The 17824-nt window shown below is 59.0% G+C and overlaps 1 protein-coding gene across 3 annotated transcripts in view; it reads left to right on the top strand.

Annotated features, from left to right (window-relative positions):
* Nucleotides 1–339: 339 nt before the first annotated feature.
* Nucleotides 340–17824, top strand: part of Lrrc4b (leucine rich repeat containing 4B) — a 36572-nt gene continuing 19087 nt past the window's right edge. The window contains exons 1-3 of one of the 3 annotated variants that reach the window (XM_074058044.1): nt 13079–13215; nt 13579–13690; nt 16126–16457. In XM_074058044.1, coding sequence (XP_073914145.1) covers nt 16161–16457 — 297 coding nt within the window. In that variant the 5' untranslated portion in view covers nt 13079–13215; nt 13579–13690; nt 16126–16160. Of the gene's footprint in view, nt 760–13077; nt 13216–13578; nt 13691–16125; nt 16458–17824 lie in introns of those variants that run through there. The other 2 variants (XM_074058043.1, XM_074058045.1) reach the window with 2 other exon arrangements.

The raw sequence follows: 17824 nt of genomic DNA, 5'->3' as shown, positions 1-17824 counted from the left end.
CTTCTCTTTTCCCTTTTCCTCTCCCCTCTGCCCCCCCTTCTCCACTCTCCCTCCTCCCTCAGCACCCTCTCCCTCCCTCCCTCCCTCCCTCCTTCCCTCCCTCTCCTCCTGCCGCCCTCCCTCCACTCCCCTCTCCTTCCCGGGCTCCCCCCTCCTCCCCCTCTCTCCTCCCTCCTCCTCCCCCCTCCCTCCTCCCCCTCCCTCCTCCTCCCTCCTCCCCCTCCCTCCCTCCGCCGCTCCCCCACCGTCATCAGTATTCCGCTCCCGTCGCCGCCGCTCTCGGCTGCTCTCGGTCGCTGCCGCACCGTCCGAGGCGGGGGCCGGGGCCGGGGCCGGGGCCTGGGGGGGTGGGGTGGGGGGAGAGCGGCGCCGGCGGCCCGAGGAGGGAAGAAGGAAGGAAGGAAGGAAGGAAGGAAGGCTGGAAGGAAGGAAGGAAGGAAGGAAGCCAGGAAAGAAAGGAAAAAGAAAGGCAGGCGACAAGGAAGCCAAGCCAGGGGTACCGGGCGGCCGGGGCGGGAGAGCAGCCGAGGCAGAGCGCGCCCCCCACCCCCAGCCCCGCCGCTGCGGAGCCCCCTCCCCACCCGGGAGCTGCCGGGGACTTGGGGGGGCAGGACAGCGCGACAGCCCCGGCCGCAGCCCCGCCCCCCGCGCCTCCCCGCAGCGGGCCTCGCACCCCAAATTCCTGTGCCTCATTGGGGGGGTCCTCCCCCCCACGGGCAGGGCATGCAGCCTCTCTCGGAAGGAACCCCTGCTTCCGCGGTGAGTAGCCCGCCGCCGAGGGGGTCGTGGATCGCGGGGACGTTGGGGGACCTGGGGGGACATTGATTGTCTAATTGGGGGACAGTGGTCTTAGGCCTCCTCTGGGATGAGGGGGGGACAGCAGAGGACAGTGGGCGGGGCCTGATGGACAGCCGAAGCGGGTGTGGGGGGGTGTGTGGCCCCGCGATTCTGTGGGGGGGGCGCCACTGCCCGGGGACGTGGGGGGGTCGTGCACTGGGCGGGCGGGCGCTGCGTATCCAGCTCCGGGCTGAGCGTGCAGGCTTAGGGTGGGGGTGCTCGCCCGGCGTAGGTCCAGGGCCCCCCCACCTTTCTGGGGCGGGCGTCTGGGTTCTTCTCTCCCACCACCCCATTGCCCCTCCCACCCCCCATACCGCTGCTGCTTAGGGTGGGGGGGGCATGCCAGTGATGGGGAGGGGGGAGAGGCGGGCACGGGGTTTCCTTGGTGACCGCGCCTGGCAGGAGCGGTTGCCGTGGCAACCGGGGAGAACCGGGGAGTTTGGGAAGTGAAAATGGGAGAGACAGAGGGGGTGACTGGGGAGTAAGACAACCTCCTAACCCACTCCCCAGTCCTCAGCCCTCCGCCCTCGGGAGGGGGGGTCACCCAGCCCCTCTTGGTGGACAGCGAGCCCCCCGCTCCTCATCTTGCCAGGACCCCCTTGCCTTGACCCTAGTCTGTCACAAGGCCTCCATCCTCCCGGGTCTCTCTGGGACCATTGCCTCGCTGCCACCTTCCTCAGCCCTCTCATCATGGGGACCTCCTGAGCACCCCCATTTGCCTCTTTCTCCCTAGTCTTTCCAACCTTCACACCTGTTCTAGGACCTTCGAATTTCACTTTCCTTCCTCTCAGGATCTTCTCCCATTCCTGATCCCCCCAATATCCCCTCCCTTAACCCTCTCTCCGGGAGACCCAGTTCTGGCGTCCCCCTCCTCCAGCCCTTACCTTCCTTCCTTCACTGTTTAGGGCCCCAGTTGCTCTCCTTTCTCCCTGGTACCCCTCTTTCTCTTCAGACCCAGCTCTTCAGGGACTCCCCCCCTTGGGTGACTTTTCTTCACCCAAAGACTCCTCTATGCCTGTCTTCTCAACTTGTAGGACCCCTCCTCCCAATTCCACCTCCCCCCCCCCCCGCGCGCACACACACACACACACACACACACACACACACACACACACTAAATTCTAGGAGCCTCCCTCCACCTCTCCATCAGTCTCAGGACCCAGGCTCTGTCCAGGGTTCCTCCGGGGTTTTCCTGGCACTGCTTCCAAGGGCTCCTCCAGCCAGCCAGGGGGGCCAGCTAGTCTGTCTCCAGGGGCTCTGAGCCCCCTTACCCACCCCTCTCCCCCTGCCCCCAACTCCCACCTCTGTTCTCCTCCCTGCCCCGTGTCCTGCAGCCTCAGGCGACTTTCTCGCAGGGTGGGGAATTCCCCTGAGGAGAGCCCAGTTGGGGAGGGGGTGGCTCAGGGCTGGCCCTCGGCCCCCTCCCCGCCCCCTCCCCAGCTGGGAGCTGCAGTCGCGCCTCCCTCCGCAGCGCCATTGCTATGCGCCTCACATCCCAAGTCCGGCCGCGCAGCCGCCAGCCAGGAACTCAGGCTCCGGTGGCAGCTGGGAGTAGTCGAGGCTTCCCTCCGGGTCCAGGCAGCCGGCGGCACCCTCTCTATCCTCCCCAGCACCCCAGGACCTGGGCAGCATCAGCACCTCCTCCCAGTAGGAGATGGAACGAGCCATTCCCAGCTTCCTCTTCCTCTTCTCTGGATCTTCCTTGATCCTGGCCACCTGACTGTCCAAATCAGGAAAAGAGGGACAGTGAAGCTGCAGAGGGGCGGGAGAGACACTCAGACAAGAAGGAGGGGAACCAGGAGCCAGAGAGACCGGAGACCCGGGAGCAAGGGGGACCCAGTCTCCTAAACAGACACAATTAGTGTACATCACTATGGAGTCAGACGTACACAGTTACTCACTTAATTTCCAAAAGAAAGGACAAGTCAGGAAGCAGCAGAACACACACCATTCCCACACAGAGAGCCACAGAGTCAGGGAGACTGGGACAGACCCGCTGTGTCACCAAGTGCCAAAGAGCATTCTGGCCACCCTAGGAGCTGAGAAGACCTCAAGATTAGCCACCAAAGACAGTGGAGGGTATGAGCCAGACACAGGGGCAAGGGTAGGCAGAGATGCCTACACGTACACACACAGGGTCACCAGCAGTCAGACCCCAGCGTGGAGTCTATGGAATCAGAGACCCCAAGACAAATGTGACTAGTTCTAACCCTAACGCAGGTGACACACAGACCCTCCTACGCAGGGAACTGAAGGGTAAGACAAAGCAGAGCTCCCTCACCCCAACATACACACAGCAGACTTATAGCTTCACACTCACAGATAGAGACAAAGTGAGAGGCTTGGGGGTGGCCCTGGAACTTGCAGAAGGGGTCCTACAGTTTCAGGGAGCACACACACACACACACACACACACACACACACACACACACACACACACACCGTGGCCAAGTGGAGGGGTGTGTGCTAGAGGCTTACCTGGCCCTACAGAATACCAGTGACTGTCCCTATAGAGATAGGAGCAGGAGGCTTCAAAGGGGGATGGCACAAAGGTCTTGCTGTCTTGGAGGCCAGTGGACAGGGCTCAGGGCAGAGCCTGGATGTGCGCAGGTCAGTCAGGGCCCATGTGGCTCTGCAGCAGTGAGCCAGGGGAGCACTGAAACCTGTCCAGACTCCACTTTCCTGCCAGGACCCCACCTCCCGGTGTCCCCCACCTTCACCTCCCCAGGGATCACCTGGCCTTTCACCCACCCCTCTTCTGTGGCAAGGTGTCCCCTAGGCCAGTGTCTAGCATGCTGACCCTCAATCTCTCCATCTCTCCACTCTTTCTGGGGTGTGGGGGGGTCACTGATCCATCACCCTCTGCACCCCCAGCCCCTTCCCAGTCCAGGGCTCATGTCTTTCTCCATCCTGCCCAGTGCTGGGAGACCCACCTTCTCCTCTCTTCCCTGGGTCACTCTCCCCACCTCTGTTGCCTTCCACCCTCCCAGACTGGTTTCACATGAAAATCTAAATTCCCAGCTTCTTTTGAAAAAAAAAAATTCTTGCCCCTGGGTCACAGGGAGCTGTGATTAGGTGCCTGAGTGTCCAGGCCCCTCCTGTCCCCTTCCTCTTGGGAGCCAGCTGAGCTTGTGCCCTGTCACTCTCTCTTCCCCTAGGTTCCTTTGCCAGGATCTCTCTGCCCCTCCTGTCCCTCCTCCAGTCTGTCCTAACTCTGAGCCTCCCAAGCCAAGAGCACAAAGAGTCCCCTCTCTGGGACAATTGACTTCTCCAGGGCCAGGGGCTGCCCCTCGCCAGGTGCTAGAGTCAGTCTTGCATGAAGCCACCATGTTGCAGTCTGTCCTTCTGTACTGGGCACTAGGTTTCCCTGTGTGGTAAAGGTGGCTGCATGTTTGTCTAGGTACCAGTGGAGAATTCGGGAGTCCTTGAAGATCTGGGTGGACCTGAGTTTCTGATGCAGGAGACCTAGGGCCTCACTTGGTTTTACCTCCAGATTGGGGTCAGATAACAGGTCCCTTTGCACTAAGACAGTGCTCAGCCCAGCAGTAGCTCCTCCACCACTCCTGGGGACCCCATAGGAAACACAGGGTATAAGAGACCTCATTTCTGAGTCTGGGATTCCTTTGTCCCCATTTGGGAGAGCTGACCCTCTTCCTTCCCTTCCCGGTCCCTGAGGCTGGGGTGGCTTTGCTAGACAAGGGGTGGCAGGAGAGTAGCAGGATGCCCCTGGTTGCCTAGAAACGCACACATGGCTGTTGTCATGACAGGGGAGGCAGAGGGGCTGCACAGACCTGGAGATGGAGATGGAGGATCCTCACAGGCCAGAGCCAATTTGGGGGGGGGGTGTTGCTAAGAGTGACAAATTAGGGGAGCTGGTGTCTGGTCAGGACTAGGGTTCTGGCAGGAGCTTGAACAGAGTGTGTGACCCAGATGGAGGGAGGGAGGGAGGAAGGGCTGGGGACAGCAGCAGCTGGGAGGCCACCACCCAGCTCAGCCCTGAACCTGCTGAAGGAGTTACCAGGTTCTGGCCCCCAGAAAAAGGTACTGTCCTGTCCAGGAGCTTGGAGTTCATGTCCAAGCACCGTAGCAAAGCCCTGGGGAGAAACGCCGAGAAATTACCCTCTTACCTAGAAGCCCTAGTGCAGATCCAGAAGCCATAGCGACAGCAGCTACCTCGGGCCAGGCCCTGTGCTGAGCACCTTATAGATTCCTTGCCACTTCCTTCTTACAGTGAACCTGCCAGGAAGGGCGAACCATCACATCTGGTTCGACAGATGGGGAAACTGAGGCTCAGAAGGGTGAGGTCCCTTGCTTAAGGTCACACGGCTAGAAGGGGAAGAACCAGGACTTCAAACCCAAGCACTGGCTACCCTGCAGATGGCCTTACCCAGCAGAGATGAATGCTGTGGCGGGGCGGGGGGAGGGGCGCAGAGAACTGAGGCCCAGAGGCAGGAATGAGTTGGGTGCATAGCCACCCAAGGCAGGAATCGGACCCTCCAGCAGAAATAGGAGTGTTAACAACAGCAATAACCAGGCTGTTAAGAATAGACCTGCAGGAGGGTGCCCCTGGTTTTTGGGGGTTTTTTGGTGGTATTGAGGTTTGAATTCAGGGCTTCGGGGCCTTGTACTTGCTAAGCAAGCACTCTGCTACTTGAGCCACAACTCCTACCCCCAGCCCTTTCTTTATTTACTTTTCAGATATCAAAGTTTTTGCCCAGGCTGGTGTCAGACTAGGATCCTCCTACCTATGCCTCCTGCGAAGCTGGGATTGCAGTCCCAAACCACTGCACCTGGCTTGTCAATTGAGATACGGTTTTGCTAACTTTTTTGCCAGGGTTAGCCTCCTACTGAGGTCCTCCTGATCTCTGCCTCCTGAGTAGCTGGTATTACAGGTGTGAGCCACAACTGCTGGCCACAGACATGGACTTTTTAAAAGACATTTATGGTTCCTGTCCCTCAGGAGTTCTCCACCTCCAATCTTGTGTGTGTCCTTAAACCCTCTCCCTCGAGAGGAACAGACACACCTACACTGATGGTGTGGGTGGAAACGCAGCCACCCCAATATGGGGGGTGCACAGTTTTGTCCGTGGGGAAGGGGAAGGCCTCAAAACACATTTCTCTGTGTGTCTGCTCCATGACAAACGAGCCAGCAAGAAATGACGGATTTGGTGGGGGGATGCATCCCAGACTGGGGAAAGGATTTGTCCTTCTGACACAATAAGAATAAATGACGGAGGCCGGTGGAGTGACTCAAGTGGTAGAGCACCTGCCTAGCAAGCGTGAGGCCAAGTTCAAACCCCACTGCTGCCAAAAAAGAATAAATGATAACTTGAATGTAGCTGTCATTTAAGGTCGCGCACTCTACCTGTCTCCTCACATCCCCACCAAGCTAGGTGTCAGACAGAGCCTGGGGGCAGGGGCACGTCTCCATCTTTCCTCTGAGGACAGGGTGGGATGCAGGGGAGGAAGAGAAGGAGACATTCAGTGTGATATTATTGGGTGCTTTCCATCGCCCGGATAAGCCCGTCACAGACCAACCCCATTCGCAGATGGGCAAACTGAGGCCCTGAGCCCTTGGAAAGAGGTGAGGATTGAATCCAGCCGTCTCTGAGCTGCCACCCTCACGGCACTGGAAGGGAGTGGGGTTCGTTCTGAAATGTGGAATTTGGGGGGACCAGGGTGTGGGGGACAGATGACCCCTAGAGACCCTGGTGGCCACTTCTAATCTGAGTCCAACCTGGAGGCCCCACTTGGAGTCTGCATTGTAACAGGATGCACAGTCATGGTCAAGAAAGCTGCCTTCTCCAGTTCAAATTCGTGGTACTGGGATTTGAACTCAGGGCCACGGATTTGCTAGGCAGCTGCTCTACTACTTAAGCCACACCCCCAGCCCTTTTGTTTTTAGTTTGTTTTTGAGACAGGATCTTGGTAACTTTGCCAGGGTTGGCTTAGAACTGAAGATCTTCCTATCTCTACCTCCCAGGTAGCTGGGATTACAGGCATGACTACCATGCCTGGCTTTATTGTTTTCACAAGTGTCCTATAAAAGGATCTCACCAGGCCTCAGTGCCCCCTTCTGTAAAATGGGCTGTTACACCTAGCTCCTCCCACGAGGTTCTGGGCAGGACTGGAGCACAGCATGCCAGAATAGGCCTGGCACCTCTTTGGAGCTGCTGCAGCTGCAGCCTGGCTCTGGTGTCACACTTTCAGTGGTGCTGCGGTTCTCTGGGCTGTGACCTCCATGGGTCAGGGGGCCTGCGACGGGGCTAGGCAGGGCCACAGAGCAGAAGAAGTAGTGCTTTGGGGTCTCAGGCACACAAGTGGTTAGAGCTGTGCTGTCCACGACAGTAGGCATTACACGCCACTTTTGGCTGATGGCCACCACACTGGGCGATACAACTGAAATATTTCCATCACAGCTGAAATCTCACAGTCCTTCCACAGTGGCCAGAAAACTGTCCTCACCTCCACTCCCCACCCCCATGTGCTCCCAGCCCCAGCCCTCTGTCACAAGATGTCTGCTATTAGCACCCACTTCTCACACAAAGACACATACGGGTGACAGACAGGAACCGTTTCTAGCAAAAAATTGGTGACAACACAGGCCCAGGTCTTCCCCCCTTTGTCATGCGTACCACCCAGGCCAGCCCATCTCACACTGGCTGGACACTTGCTGTGACTCAACTGTGTTTTGCCCCCTTGTCACCCCGTATGACACAGTCTGCTGCTACCTGGCCTGGCTTGACAGAGAAGGAAACGGCCAGAAAAGCTTCCACAGCTCAGCACTGGATGAGAACCAGGTTGGCCATGTGTCCCCTGCCCCCACTGCTCCATGGTGGCTTTCTGGGTACCGACATGAGAGTGCCCACCACTGTGAGAAGATTCTCTCCCAGCTGCTGCCCAGCCCTTCTCTCTGTCTTGGCTTTAAGAATTTGGCCAGGTGTGGTAGTACCCACCTGTAATCCCAGCTACTTGGGTGGCAGAGGCAGTAAGATCAAGAGTTCCAGACCACCTCAGGCAAAGTTAGTGAGACCCTGCCTCAATAACAAAATCTAGCTGGGTGCCAGTGGCTCATGCCTGTAACCCTAGATACTTGGCAGCTGAGATCTGGAGGGTAGAGGTTTGAGGCCAGCCAGGGCAAAGAGTTCAAGAGACACCGTCTCCAAAATAAGCAGAGCAAAATGGACTGGAGGTGTGGCTCAAGCAGTAGAGCGCCTGCTTTGCAAGTGTGAGGCCCTGGTTTCAATCCCACTACAGGGAGAAAAAAAATTTTTTTGACTCCAGGTCCATAAAGGAGCCTGACCCCCCCCTCCCACTCCCTCCCCTCCTGCACCACGCCCACGCTCTGCTACTTTGGCTGATTTGCTGTATCTTTTCAGTCTTTCTGTCCTCTTCATCCCACGGCCAGCCCCAGCCCCCCCATCTCGCGACTGCTTAGCCCAACTCCTCCCTTGGCTCCAGCTTCTCTGTGCCAGTGGCTCAGAGGAGCCCCCCAGAGCTGACTGCACCCCTCCAGGGTCTCTGACACACGTACACCTGTGTCCAGCCTGGCGCAAGGGGAGAGGAAAACGAACTGCCCGCCTCCATCACCTCCACCACTGCGGTCTCTGTCCCTTTGCTGGGCTCTATGCAGCAACTAGGAGCCCAGCTGCCTCTCGGGCCCCTGGTCCTCCACCTCAGGTGCCCTTCACCTGCAAGGACACCAAGGTCTCACTGGCTGCTGTATCAGGTGCCAGCGGACCTGGGGCTTTTTTTGGGCGCCATGCACTTACCCCTCCTGCCTTCAGCAGATACTGGCCAAGTGGTGTGGGGCCAGGCACTGTTCTAGACTCTGGGGTGCAGCAGGGCCAACGCAACAAAGTCCGTTGTCCTCAGATGTCACCTTCCAGTGGGAGACAGCTGGTAATGCAAAGAGGAAGGGCAGGAGATAGACTCAGGGCTCAGAGACACCTTCAGAGGTGTCATGGGGACAGAAATCAGAGGGGCTGGTAGCCAGGCTGAGGCCCACGGACCTAAGGAAGGGGGAATGCAGGGCAAACCCCTCCCCCTCCCCCACCACGAGGACTTGCCTGGAGAGGAAAGGCAACCCCTCCTCCAAGCAAGCCACCACCTCATCCACTGCCCGCCTGGGTAGGTCTGCTGCCCGGGGCTGGGACCCAGTCTGCCTCTGCAGAGCAGCCAGGAGGGGCTTCCCTGCCCGTTTTCAGGGTCTTTGTAACTCCATATTTGGGGACAGTCAATTCTTGGAGCTGTATGGTTGCTCTTATTTTTTTGGCGGTAACTGGGGTTTGAACTCAGGGCCTCACCCTTGCAAGGCAAGCGCTCTATCTCTGGAGCCATGCCTCCAGCCCTTTCACATTTTTTAGTTTGCTTTTTGGGCTTTTGCCCAGGCCAGCCTGAGCAAAAGAGACCTTGATCCTCCTACCTCCTCCTCCAGAGTAGCTGGCATTACAGAATGTTTCTACCACGCCCAGCTCACTAATTCTGGGAGGGTCTCAATATTTTTTGCCTGGGCTGACCTCAACCCATGATCCTCCTCAGTCTCCTCCTCAGAGGGACTCCCTAATGAAGTTGTTTCATTGCTGAGCCCAGACCCGTCCCGCTCCTCCCACCAGCCTTAAGAACCCTGGCCTTACCTTATATGACAGGCTGCCCAAGAAGAAGTAAGTGCTCCTCTGTCCCTGGCTTTCATGGCTCTCCACCCTTCTGGCTGCAGGCTCCACTCCACCTGTCTCTTGCTGTCCAGAAGTTCCTCTTTAGCTCTACCCTCCATCCCTCTTGCTGTAGTCAGTCAGTTCCCTATCTTTTCCCGTCACCTTCTGAACTTACCCAGAAAAATGAGTGTGCTTCACAGGAATGTTTCCTGCCTCCCTTCTCGCCTCACCCCACCTCCCCTGGGCCCCCCGGGTTTCCGATCTGCCATCTGCCTGGATCCTCTCCGGCACAGTGCCCCAGATGGCTCAGCACTGGGGCTGCAAGGATGTCGGAGCTGGTGAGGCCTCAGCCCCAGACCTCAAGTGAGCCTGGGCCCCTCCATGCCTTGCCTCAGCCTCCCAGGCTCAGCCCTGGTCACAGGGTACAGGGGATGGAATTTGGGGCCTTGCCAGGCAAGCACTGTACCACTTGAGCCACAGCCCCAACCCCTTTACTATGTAGCCCAGGCTGGTCTCAGATTCAAGATCCTCCTGCCTCCACCTCCCCAGTAGCTGAGATTACAGCTCTCTCTCTCGCGCTCTCTCTCTCTCTCTCTCGCGCTCTCTCTCTCTCTCTCTCTCTCTCTCTCTCTCCTTACAACCTCCTGCCTGCATGGCTGTCCCTGCCTGCCTACCCCCAGGGCCTGTGCGTCTGCCCCCTACCCCTGCTTTGCACCAGGTGCAGAGAACAGGGCCCTGGGTGCAGAGAAGCCTGGTCAAATCCTGGGCTTTGTGTTCCAATCCAGCTGTGCCACTGTTGGGGGCTGTCGGGCCTCAGGCAGTGCCCCCAACCCTCTGACTCTATGTCTCCATTTGTGAGTGGGCACAAGGACAGACTCTCCCTGCCAGTGGCTGGAGGAGTGGGTCATGCTCAGTGAATGCTACTGTTACCCATAGGCGTGTGCCGGGGCTGGGTGGGGATGTCACACCCTGTGCAGAGGGGAGCAGGCAGGGGTCTGAGGAAGGCAGTTATTTTTTGACATGCTAGTGGCTTTGCCTACTCACGCTGCAGGTGACCTCATGATAATTTGGGGGGTGGATCTCTGGGGTCTATCGGCTCTAGTGAGGGTGACTTGGGAGCTCCTTCCTAGCTCTGTTTGGCCTTGGGCAAGTGTCTTGGCCTCTCTGGGCCTCAGCTTCCCTGCCTGTGAAGTGGGAACACTAGCTGGCTCCTCTCAGAGGGCTGCCGGGTGAACAGTTGTTCCTAAAGAAAAATTACAAGGTCAGTGCCAGGAGCATTTCTGGTGGTGTGGCTACTCTGTCGCTTGGTTCCAGCTGTGCATGTGCACAGGCCTGGCTGTGGCTTCTCTCAGAAGAGGGGAGTTGGCCAGTTTTGCCCTCTGGGGATCTACCTGGAGACCTCTGGCAGGGAAGGGGAAGGGCCAGTGCAAAGTCCCTGGGGCCAGTGTGCACAGTCTGAGCTAGAAACAGCGAAGAGACCGTTGGGTTGAGGGTCAGTGAGATGAGGTCAGAGGAGTAGCTGGGTCGGGATCTGGGGAAGGGGAAGCTATGTAGGCACACAGGAAGGTTCTTAGTCTGGGGTAGAGGTGCATCTTCCCCAGAGGCCTGGATTTTAGTGGGGCTCATGGAGCTGTGCTGAGGACCCAGCTGTCCATCCAAAGGCAGCGGCACATGCCTCCCAGGGTGGGAGGGATGCAGGATGAGAACCGACAGTGGCTGGTGGGTCTGACCTGTGCAGTTGCTGGAATGGACTGGCTGGGTGTGCAGAGCCAGATGCAGCCAGAGGGCAGGTCCTTGTGGCAGGGTGGGAGGGAACTCAGTGTAACCAGGAGGAACAGCTGCTCATGTGCCTGTGCAGTTCCTTCACCCAGTGTGCTGAGCACCCGCATTGTGCCAGGCCACAACAGTCACAGCCCCCACCCTCGGGGAGCATGCATTCAAGTGGATGGGCAGATGGAACTGAGAGAAATAAAAAAGAAATTTCTGGAGAGGAACAGGGTGCATCTGATGTAGGGAGGTCAGGCTGGCCTTACTGAGAAGGGGCCTTCAGAGCAAAGGCCTGATTTAAAGCCCTGGGGGCAGCTGAGGAGGAGCAGAGCAGGCAAAGGGAAGAGCAAATGCAAAGACCCTGGGGCCAGTGTGCACAGGAGGAGGCCTGGATGAGGCAGAAGCCACAGGAGGGCACTGAGCAGAGGCTGAGCAGAGGACCCCTCTGACTACCAGTGGAGGGGGCAGACAAGGAGGGATGAAGGTGGGAGTGGGGAGTCCTGGCAGGTGGGAAGCGGAGCTGAGAAGTGCGAAGGTAGAGACCTTTATTGAGCATTTAACTCTCCCACACTCCTGTGGCCCTAGGAGGTGATGTATCATTCCTGTCTCAGGTGAGGACAATAGCCCAGAAAAACTAAGACAAAGTAGCAGCGGGCTCAGAATTCGAACCCAGGCCCCAGCACCTAACCAGGGGGCTCTGCAGTTTTAAGCCCATGAGGAGCACCTGTCACATCAGCGCCTGCCATATAGGAGGAGGGGCTTTTGTTTTGCTTTTGTTTTTTGGGTGGATGGATGGAGAAATGTAGGGATTGATGAAAGGAGGGAGGGAAGGACTGACAGACAGATGGAAGGAGAGATGGATGGAGGAGAGGAGGGAAGGAGGGAGCACTGGGTGGAGGGGTGGATAGAGGGAGGGGAGGGAGGAAGGTAGGGAGGACTGGGGGAAGGATGGGTGAGTGGACGATGAAGAGAGTGGTGGAGGGAGGGAGGGATGACGGGGTGGAGGGGATGAGAAGGGTGGGGGAGTGTGGAGGATAGAGGGCAGGAGAGATGAATGGGGAGGGTGGAGGAGGGTGGTGAGTGAATGGAAGCATAAGTCAAGTGAAGGAACATGGCGGCCTTGCCTGGTTTGCAGGGCAGTACCAGGAGTACCAGGAGGCAGGTGTCAGGCTATGGCTGAGGTCCAGGGCAGGGGTGAGGGATGCCTCTGGGGGTAGTTTTCTTTGTGGCATGGATGGGGCTGACCCCAGCTGAAGGACAGGGTGCTGGTACCATGGGCCCAGTCCACTGGTACATCAGGGGTGGGCATTGAGGAAATGTCTAGGGGGGGATCAGGGGAGCTCTTGGGGTTCTGGAGACCGCAGAGGAGCCTGGGCCCTGGACTGGGGACGGGTGGGGCAGGAGGGGTGCGTTGGGCCAACAGGCGGAGGGGGGGATGTGAGTGCAGCTCAGCCTGGCTCTGCAGCCAGGACGAGGCTGTCTGTGTGCCATGAGGCTCAGGCTTGGCACAGCCCGAACCCCCCTTCCCTGGGCAGCCCAGCCGTCACCGCCTCCCCTGCTTCCCCCGACCTTCCCGGCTGCCCAGAACCAACGGGTTAATTAGATAACGGAGCCTTTGATTAGCGGGGGAGGGGGAGGTGTCCCCTGGCAGCGCAGGGGAGGGGGCCAGGAGGAGGGAGAGAGGAGCCCTCCCCACTCCGAAGGGGAGAAAGAGAGAGGAGAGAGAGAGAGAAAGAGAGAGAGAGAGAGAGAGAGAGAGAGAGAGAGAAGGAGGGAGGGGGCGGGGAGGGAGGGAGGGAGCCGAAGCACAGCTTGGCTCTGCACTGCCGTGTGACTAGAAATTGTAATCACAGAGAAAGAGAGAGGCAGAACCCGCGACAGAGACCAAGACAGACAGACGAGCAGACAGACAGACAGACGAGAACCTGACTGAGCCGGGTCCCCCAGCGATGAGAGGGTGACAGGGATGGGGCATGAGAGAGGGATGGGTGGAAGAGAAAAAAAGGACGGGGGTCTGGTGGTCCCAAGAGAGGCCAGGCAGTGAGGGGACCCTGAGGAGGGGCTGCGACAGGCGGGGAGGGCCCTGTGGGGCCGGGGTCTGTGGGTGGAGGAAAAGGAGGTTGGCGGTAGGGGGAGAGGGAGGTGGGGGAAGTAGGACTGAGACCAGAGGAGGCCAGCGGAGAGGGGAGGAGGTGGGTGCTGCTGTGGTTGTGGCCCAGGGACGAGGAACAAGGAGGAAGGACGGCCTCCCCCAGGGGGTAGGAAGGGTGACAGGCTGGGGGGGCGCAGGGAGAACCAAGAAGCCCCTGCGCCCCCCCAGCACGACCTCTACGGGGAAACTGGGGAGGCAGAGCCCCCCCAGACGGCTAGAGGCATGTGGAGGGGGGGGCCTGGGGCACAGAGAGAGGCCCAGCGGAAGCCAAGCCACCAGGGTGAGTGTCCCTCAGTGTGTGTGTGACTGGGGGGATGAGGGACAAGGACGGGGATGGCAGCAGCGGGTAAGGCAGGGGAGGGGAGGGAGGCCGAGCTGCTGCAGGAGCTGCCGTGGGGGGTGCAGGGTGACAGCAGAGAGCCAGGGACAGATGCGGAGGTAGATGACAGCGGTGGCAGGCTCGCAGGACCATGGTTGGCCGTGGGAGCCCCTAGCCTCAAATCCTGACTCTGTTGGATTGTCCTGCTGGGACCCTGCTTAGAAGGTGTGGTCTGGGTCATTGCCAGAGAACCAGGAACTGGGGAACCAGGGACAAGGACTGAGCAAAGCCCTCTCTGGCCACATGCGCAGAACAAAGACCCCCACCGCCGCCCTCACAAACCCACAGATGCGGCTCACAGGCCCCCCCACCCCACCGCACAGCCCTGCCACCAGACCCTGCCTGCTTGCCTGCTTCTGTCTCTCTCTCTGTCTCTCTCTGACTTTGACTATGTCTTGGTCTGTCTGTCTCTCTGCCTCGCTCGCTCTCTCTCTGCCTTTCTCTGTCTCTCTGTCTCTGCTCATGGTCTGTTTTTTCTCTCTCTCCTTTCTTTGTCTATCTCGCTTTCTTTCTTTGTCTCTATCTCTCTCTCTGCTTCTGTCTCTCTCTACCTTTCTATTTCTATGTCTCTCTCTCTCCCTGTCTCTATTTCTCTGCCTCTCAGTCTCTTTCCTTTCTCTGCTTCTCTCTCTCTCTCTCTCTCTCTCTGTCTCTCTGTCTCTCTCACTGTGTTTGTCTCTGTCTCTGCTTCTCTCTCTCTCCTCTCGGTCTGTCTAGCTGCTCTCTCACACATGCGCTCCAACACAGAGCCACGCACACATCGTATCTGGGTTAGACTGCTCTGGGGAGACTGCAGAAGGAGGAGCACCTGAGGGGGGGCTGTGTCCACGGAACAGAGTCGCGTGCGAGGGTGTGCCTGCACCGATGCTTGTGTGAGGGGTGGGCGTTCCCATTTGTGTGGATGGTCCCCCCCTCAGTCTCTTGGGGACTCTTGGGGCAGAGCCTGCTGTCGGGGTACATTTGTGTGAAGTTGGGGTTGTTGTGTGGAAGGGAGAGTTGGAAGCCAGAGGGAGAGTCCTGGCCAGCTCCATGCCCTTGCATGAGCCAGTTCCATCCTGGGGTCCTAGGGTCCTCTCAATCAGGTGTCCCTCGGCTTCCTCCTCTGTGTAAAGCATCTGGTGCACTGTTCCTAGTGTTATTGTTATTCCTGCCGTCAGGGGTCCGTTCTGATGTGCTCCATTCCCTCCCTGCCCCTCTCTGGTCCTATGGAAATAGGAGGGACATATATGGGGAGGCTACAGCAGCAACTTCTCAGAGGACCTAACTCCTGTTCTCAAAACTCAGGCATAGGGTCCCCAAGCCCCCACCCACTTCCCACCAGCTCAGTCCTGCGGCAGCTGCTGGCACGGGTCCCTCCTGTAACCTGCAGTCTCAGGGTAGAGGAAGAGCTGCCGGTGGCTGCTGCTGGCACCCCAGCCCCACTGTAACCTCCAGTCTCCTCCCTTCCTGCCCTTAGCTGACACCTGCTCACACCCCTCAACCCTGGCAGTGCAGCGGTCACCTGGCACTGCCTCCAGTCCTCCCTCAGCCCCCGCCCCCCCCACTCACCATCCAACCCTGTGAGTCTGGTCCAAAACCTTGAGGCTGCTGGGAGGCCACAGGACCAGGCAGAGTGAGCACTGCCGAGGGGTGCGATGGAGTGTGTGCTGGGTGGGGGGGGGTCCATGAAGTTGGCCGAGGATGCGAGGAAGGGGGAACCTCCCTGCTAACACTCCTGAGAGGGAAGACCGGTAGGAGGTTCCCAGGGACCTGGCTGGGTACCAGCCATGATGGGATCTAGGTCCTAACCCCACACTGCCAATTTGGTGACTCACCCCTGTTGTGTCTTTGTCCCATCTGTCTCACACTCCATCTCCACCTAAACTGAAATTATACAAAGACCTAAATTTTTAATCTGGTTGACTTCTCCATTGACCTTGGGCAAGAACTTCCTCTCTTCCAGCCGCAGTTTCCCCTTCTGCAGAATGGGCCAGAAAGTCTTCCGCAGCTAGGTGTGGCAGGGCTGTAATCTCAGCCACTCAGGAGGCAGAGGCAGGAGGATCTAGGACTCAAGGCCAGCCCAGGCAAACAAAGTAAAGAGGGTGTGGCTTAGGAGGTAGAGTGCATGCGCCAGGTCCTGAGTTCCATTTGCAGTAGCACAAAAAGAAAACAAAGAGAGAAAAGTCTTCCCTACTGGGAGAGGATGAGATGGGTGCAGAGAGCGCCCTGCCTGCCTCCCGCGGCTTGCTGGGTGGGACGGTGCGGGAATGGGGGGTCCTCTGTGTCTGTGATGAGCGTGGGGCAGGAGGTGGAGGTGGTGGTCCTGTCCCTCACTGAGTCTCCCCCTTTCCTCGCAGCCCCCCAGCGTCCACGCGGAGCATGAGCATTGAGGATGGCGCGTGCCCGCGGCTCCCCGTGCCCCCCGCTGCCGCCCGGTAGGATGTCCTGGCCCCACGGGGCTCTGCTCTTTCTCTGGCTCTTCTCCCCGCCCCTGGGGGCCGGCGGGGGTGGCGTGGCCGTCACATCAGCCGCTGGAGGGGGCTCCCCGCCGGCCACTTCCTGCCCTGCGGCCTGCTCCTGCAGCAACCAGGCCAGCCGGGTCATCTGCACGCGGAGAGAGCTGGCCGAGGTGCCGGCCAGCATCCCCGTCAACACGCGGTACCTGAATCTGCAAGAGAACGGTATCCAGGTGAGCCAGGCCGCGGGATGCGCGGGCGGGGAGGAGCTCAGATGGAACTGGGGAGGGGCACAGGTGGGACTGGGGAAGGGCGCAGGTGGAACTGGGTGGGCCGCAGGTGGAGCTGGGGTGCACCGGTGGAGCTGGGGAAGGGGAGCAGGTGGAACTGGGGTGCACAGGTGGAGCTGGGGAGGGACGCAGGTGGAACTGGGGTGCACAGGTGGAGCTGGGGAAGAGCGCAGGTGGAACTGGGGGAGAGCGCTGGTGGAACTGGGGGAGGGACGCAGGTGGACCTAGGACCTAGGAAGCACAGGTGGTGCTGGGGAGGGGCACAAGCGGAACTGGAGGGCGAGCAGGTGGAGCTGGGCGGCACAGGTGGAAATGGGGGGCGCACAAGGGGAACTGGGGGAGGGCGCAGGTGGTGGCGGATCCCTCCTCTCTCCTCCCTCCCATTCTCGCGCTCTGGGCCGGGCGCAAGCACACCCACGCCTCGTGCACCTGGGAGGTGCAATTTGCATGTCATTAACATGAGCTGACTTCCGGGGCGGGTCCAGGCTCTAGTGGGTTTTCCTTAAATCTGCCTGCCCACCCCCTCCCACCCACCCCACCCCCGAGCATCGGGACAGGCAAGTCTCAGAGTCACCCATGATCTCTGTGCAGTGGCACCCTTGCTGCCCTTGGCACGATATAACGGGACATTGCGCCCCAGTTTCTTCCTCTGGAAAATGGGGGCGAGAACCCCCACCTGGAGGGGCTGGTTTAGGGTCGGTTCTGACACCAGTGAGCGGGTGGTGACTGCGGGTTATTTCTGTTGTCACGCTGTGTCGCGCAGAGCTCACGTCCTGCACTCCGGAGTGGTGTGAGGACTGGGAGGGGACAGGGGCTTTCGCCGTCTGATGGATTGAGATAGAGAGGGACCAATGCTCGCTGAGGTGGCCGAGGTGGCCGTGCAGAGCTGTGCTGCTGTAAAGCAGGTTTTGGAACCTGTCTGTTGGAATTTGCCCCCAGATCAATCTTTCTTGCTAGGTGGCAGGTGGGCATCCTATCCCTGGCCATGAGATGCCAGCTGTGCTTTGCCCTCAGTTCCAAAAATGTCTGCACACACTGCCAGATATTCCCTGAAGAGGTGAGAAAAGATCCCCCAGCAGGACTGGGGTTTGAACTCAGGGCTTCACACTTGCAAAGCAGGCGCTCTCCTGCTTGAGCTGCACCTGCAGTCTATTTTATTCTGGTTATTTTGGAGATGGGGGTCTCAGAAACTCTCTGCCTGTGCTGGCCTCAAAACTTGATCCTCCTGATCTCAGCCTCCCAAAGTAGTTTAGATTACAGGTGTGAGCCACTGCCGCCCAGAAAGAACCACTGTTTTTGTTTTGTTTTGT

This window comes from Castor canadensis, chromosome 16 (genome assembly GCF_047511655.1).
Source record: "Castor canadensis chromosome 16, mCasCan1.hap1v2, whole genome shotgun sequence".
Classification (NCBI taxonomy): Eukaryota; Metazoa; Chordata; class Mammalia; order Rodentia; family Castoridae; genus Castor; species Castor canadensis.
Note: the sequence above shows the minus strand (reverse complement) of the source record. Positions and strands in the feature narration are given on the sequence as shown.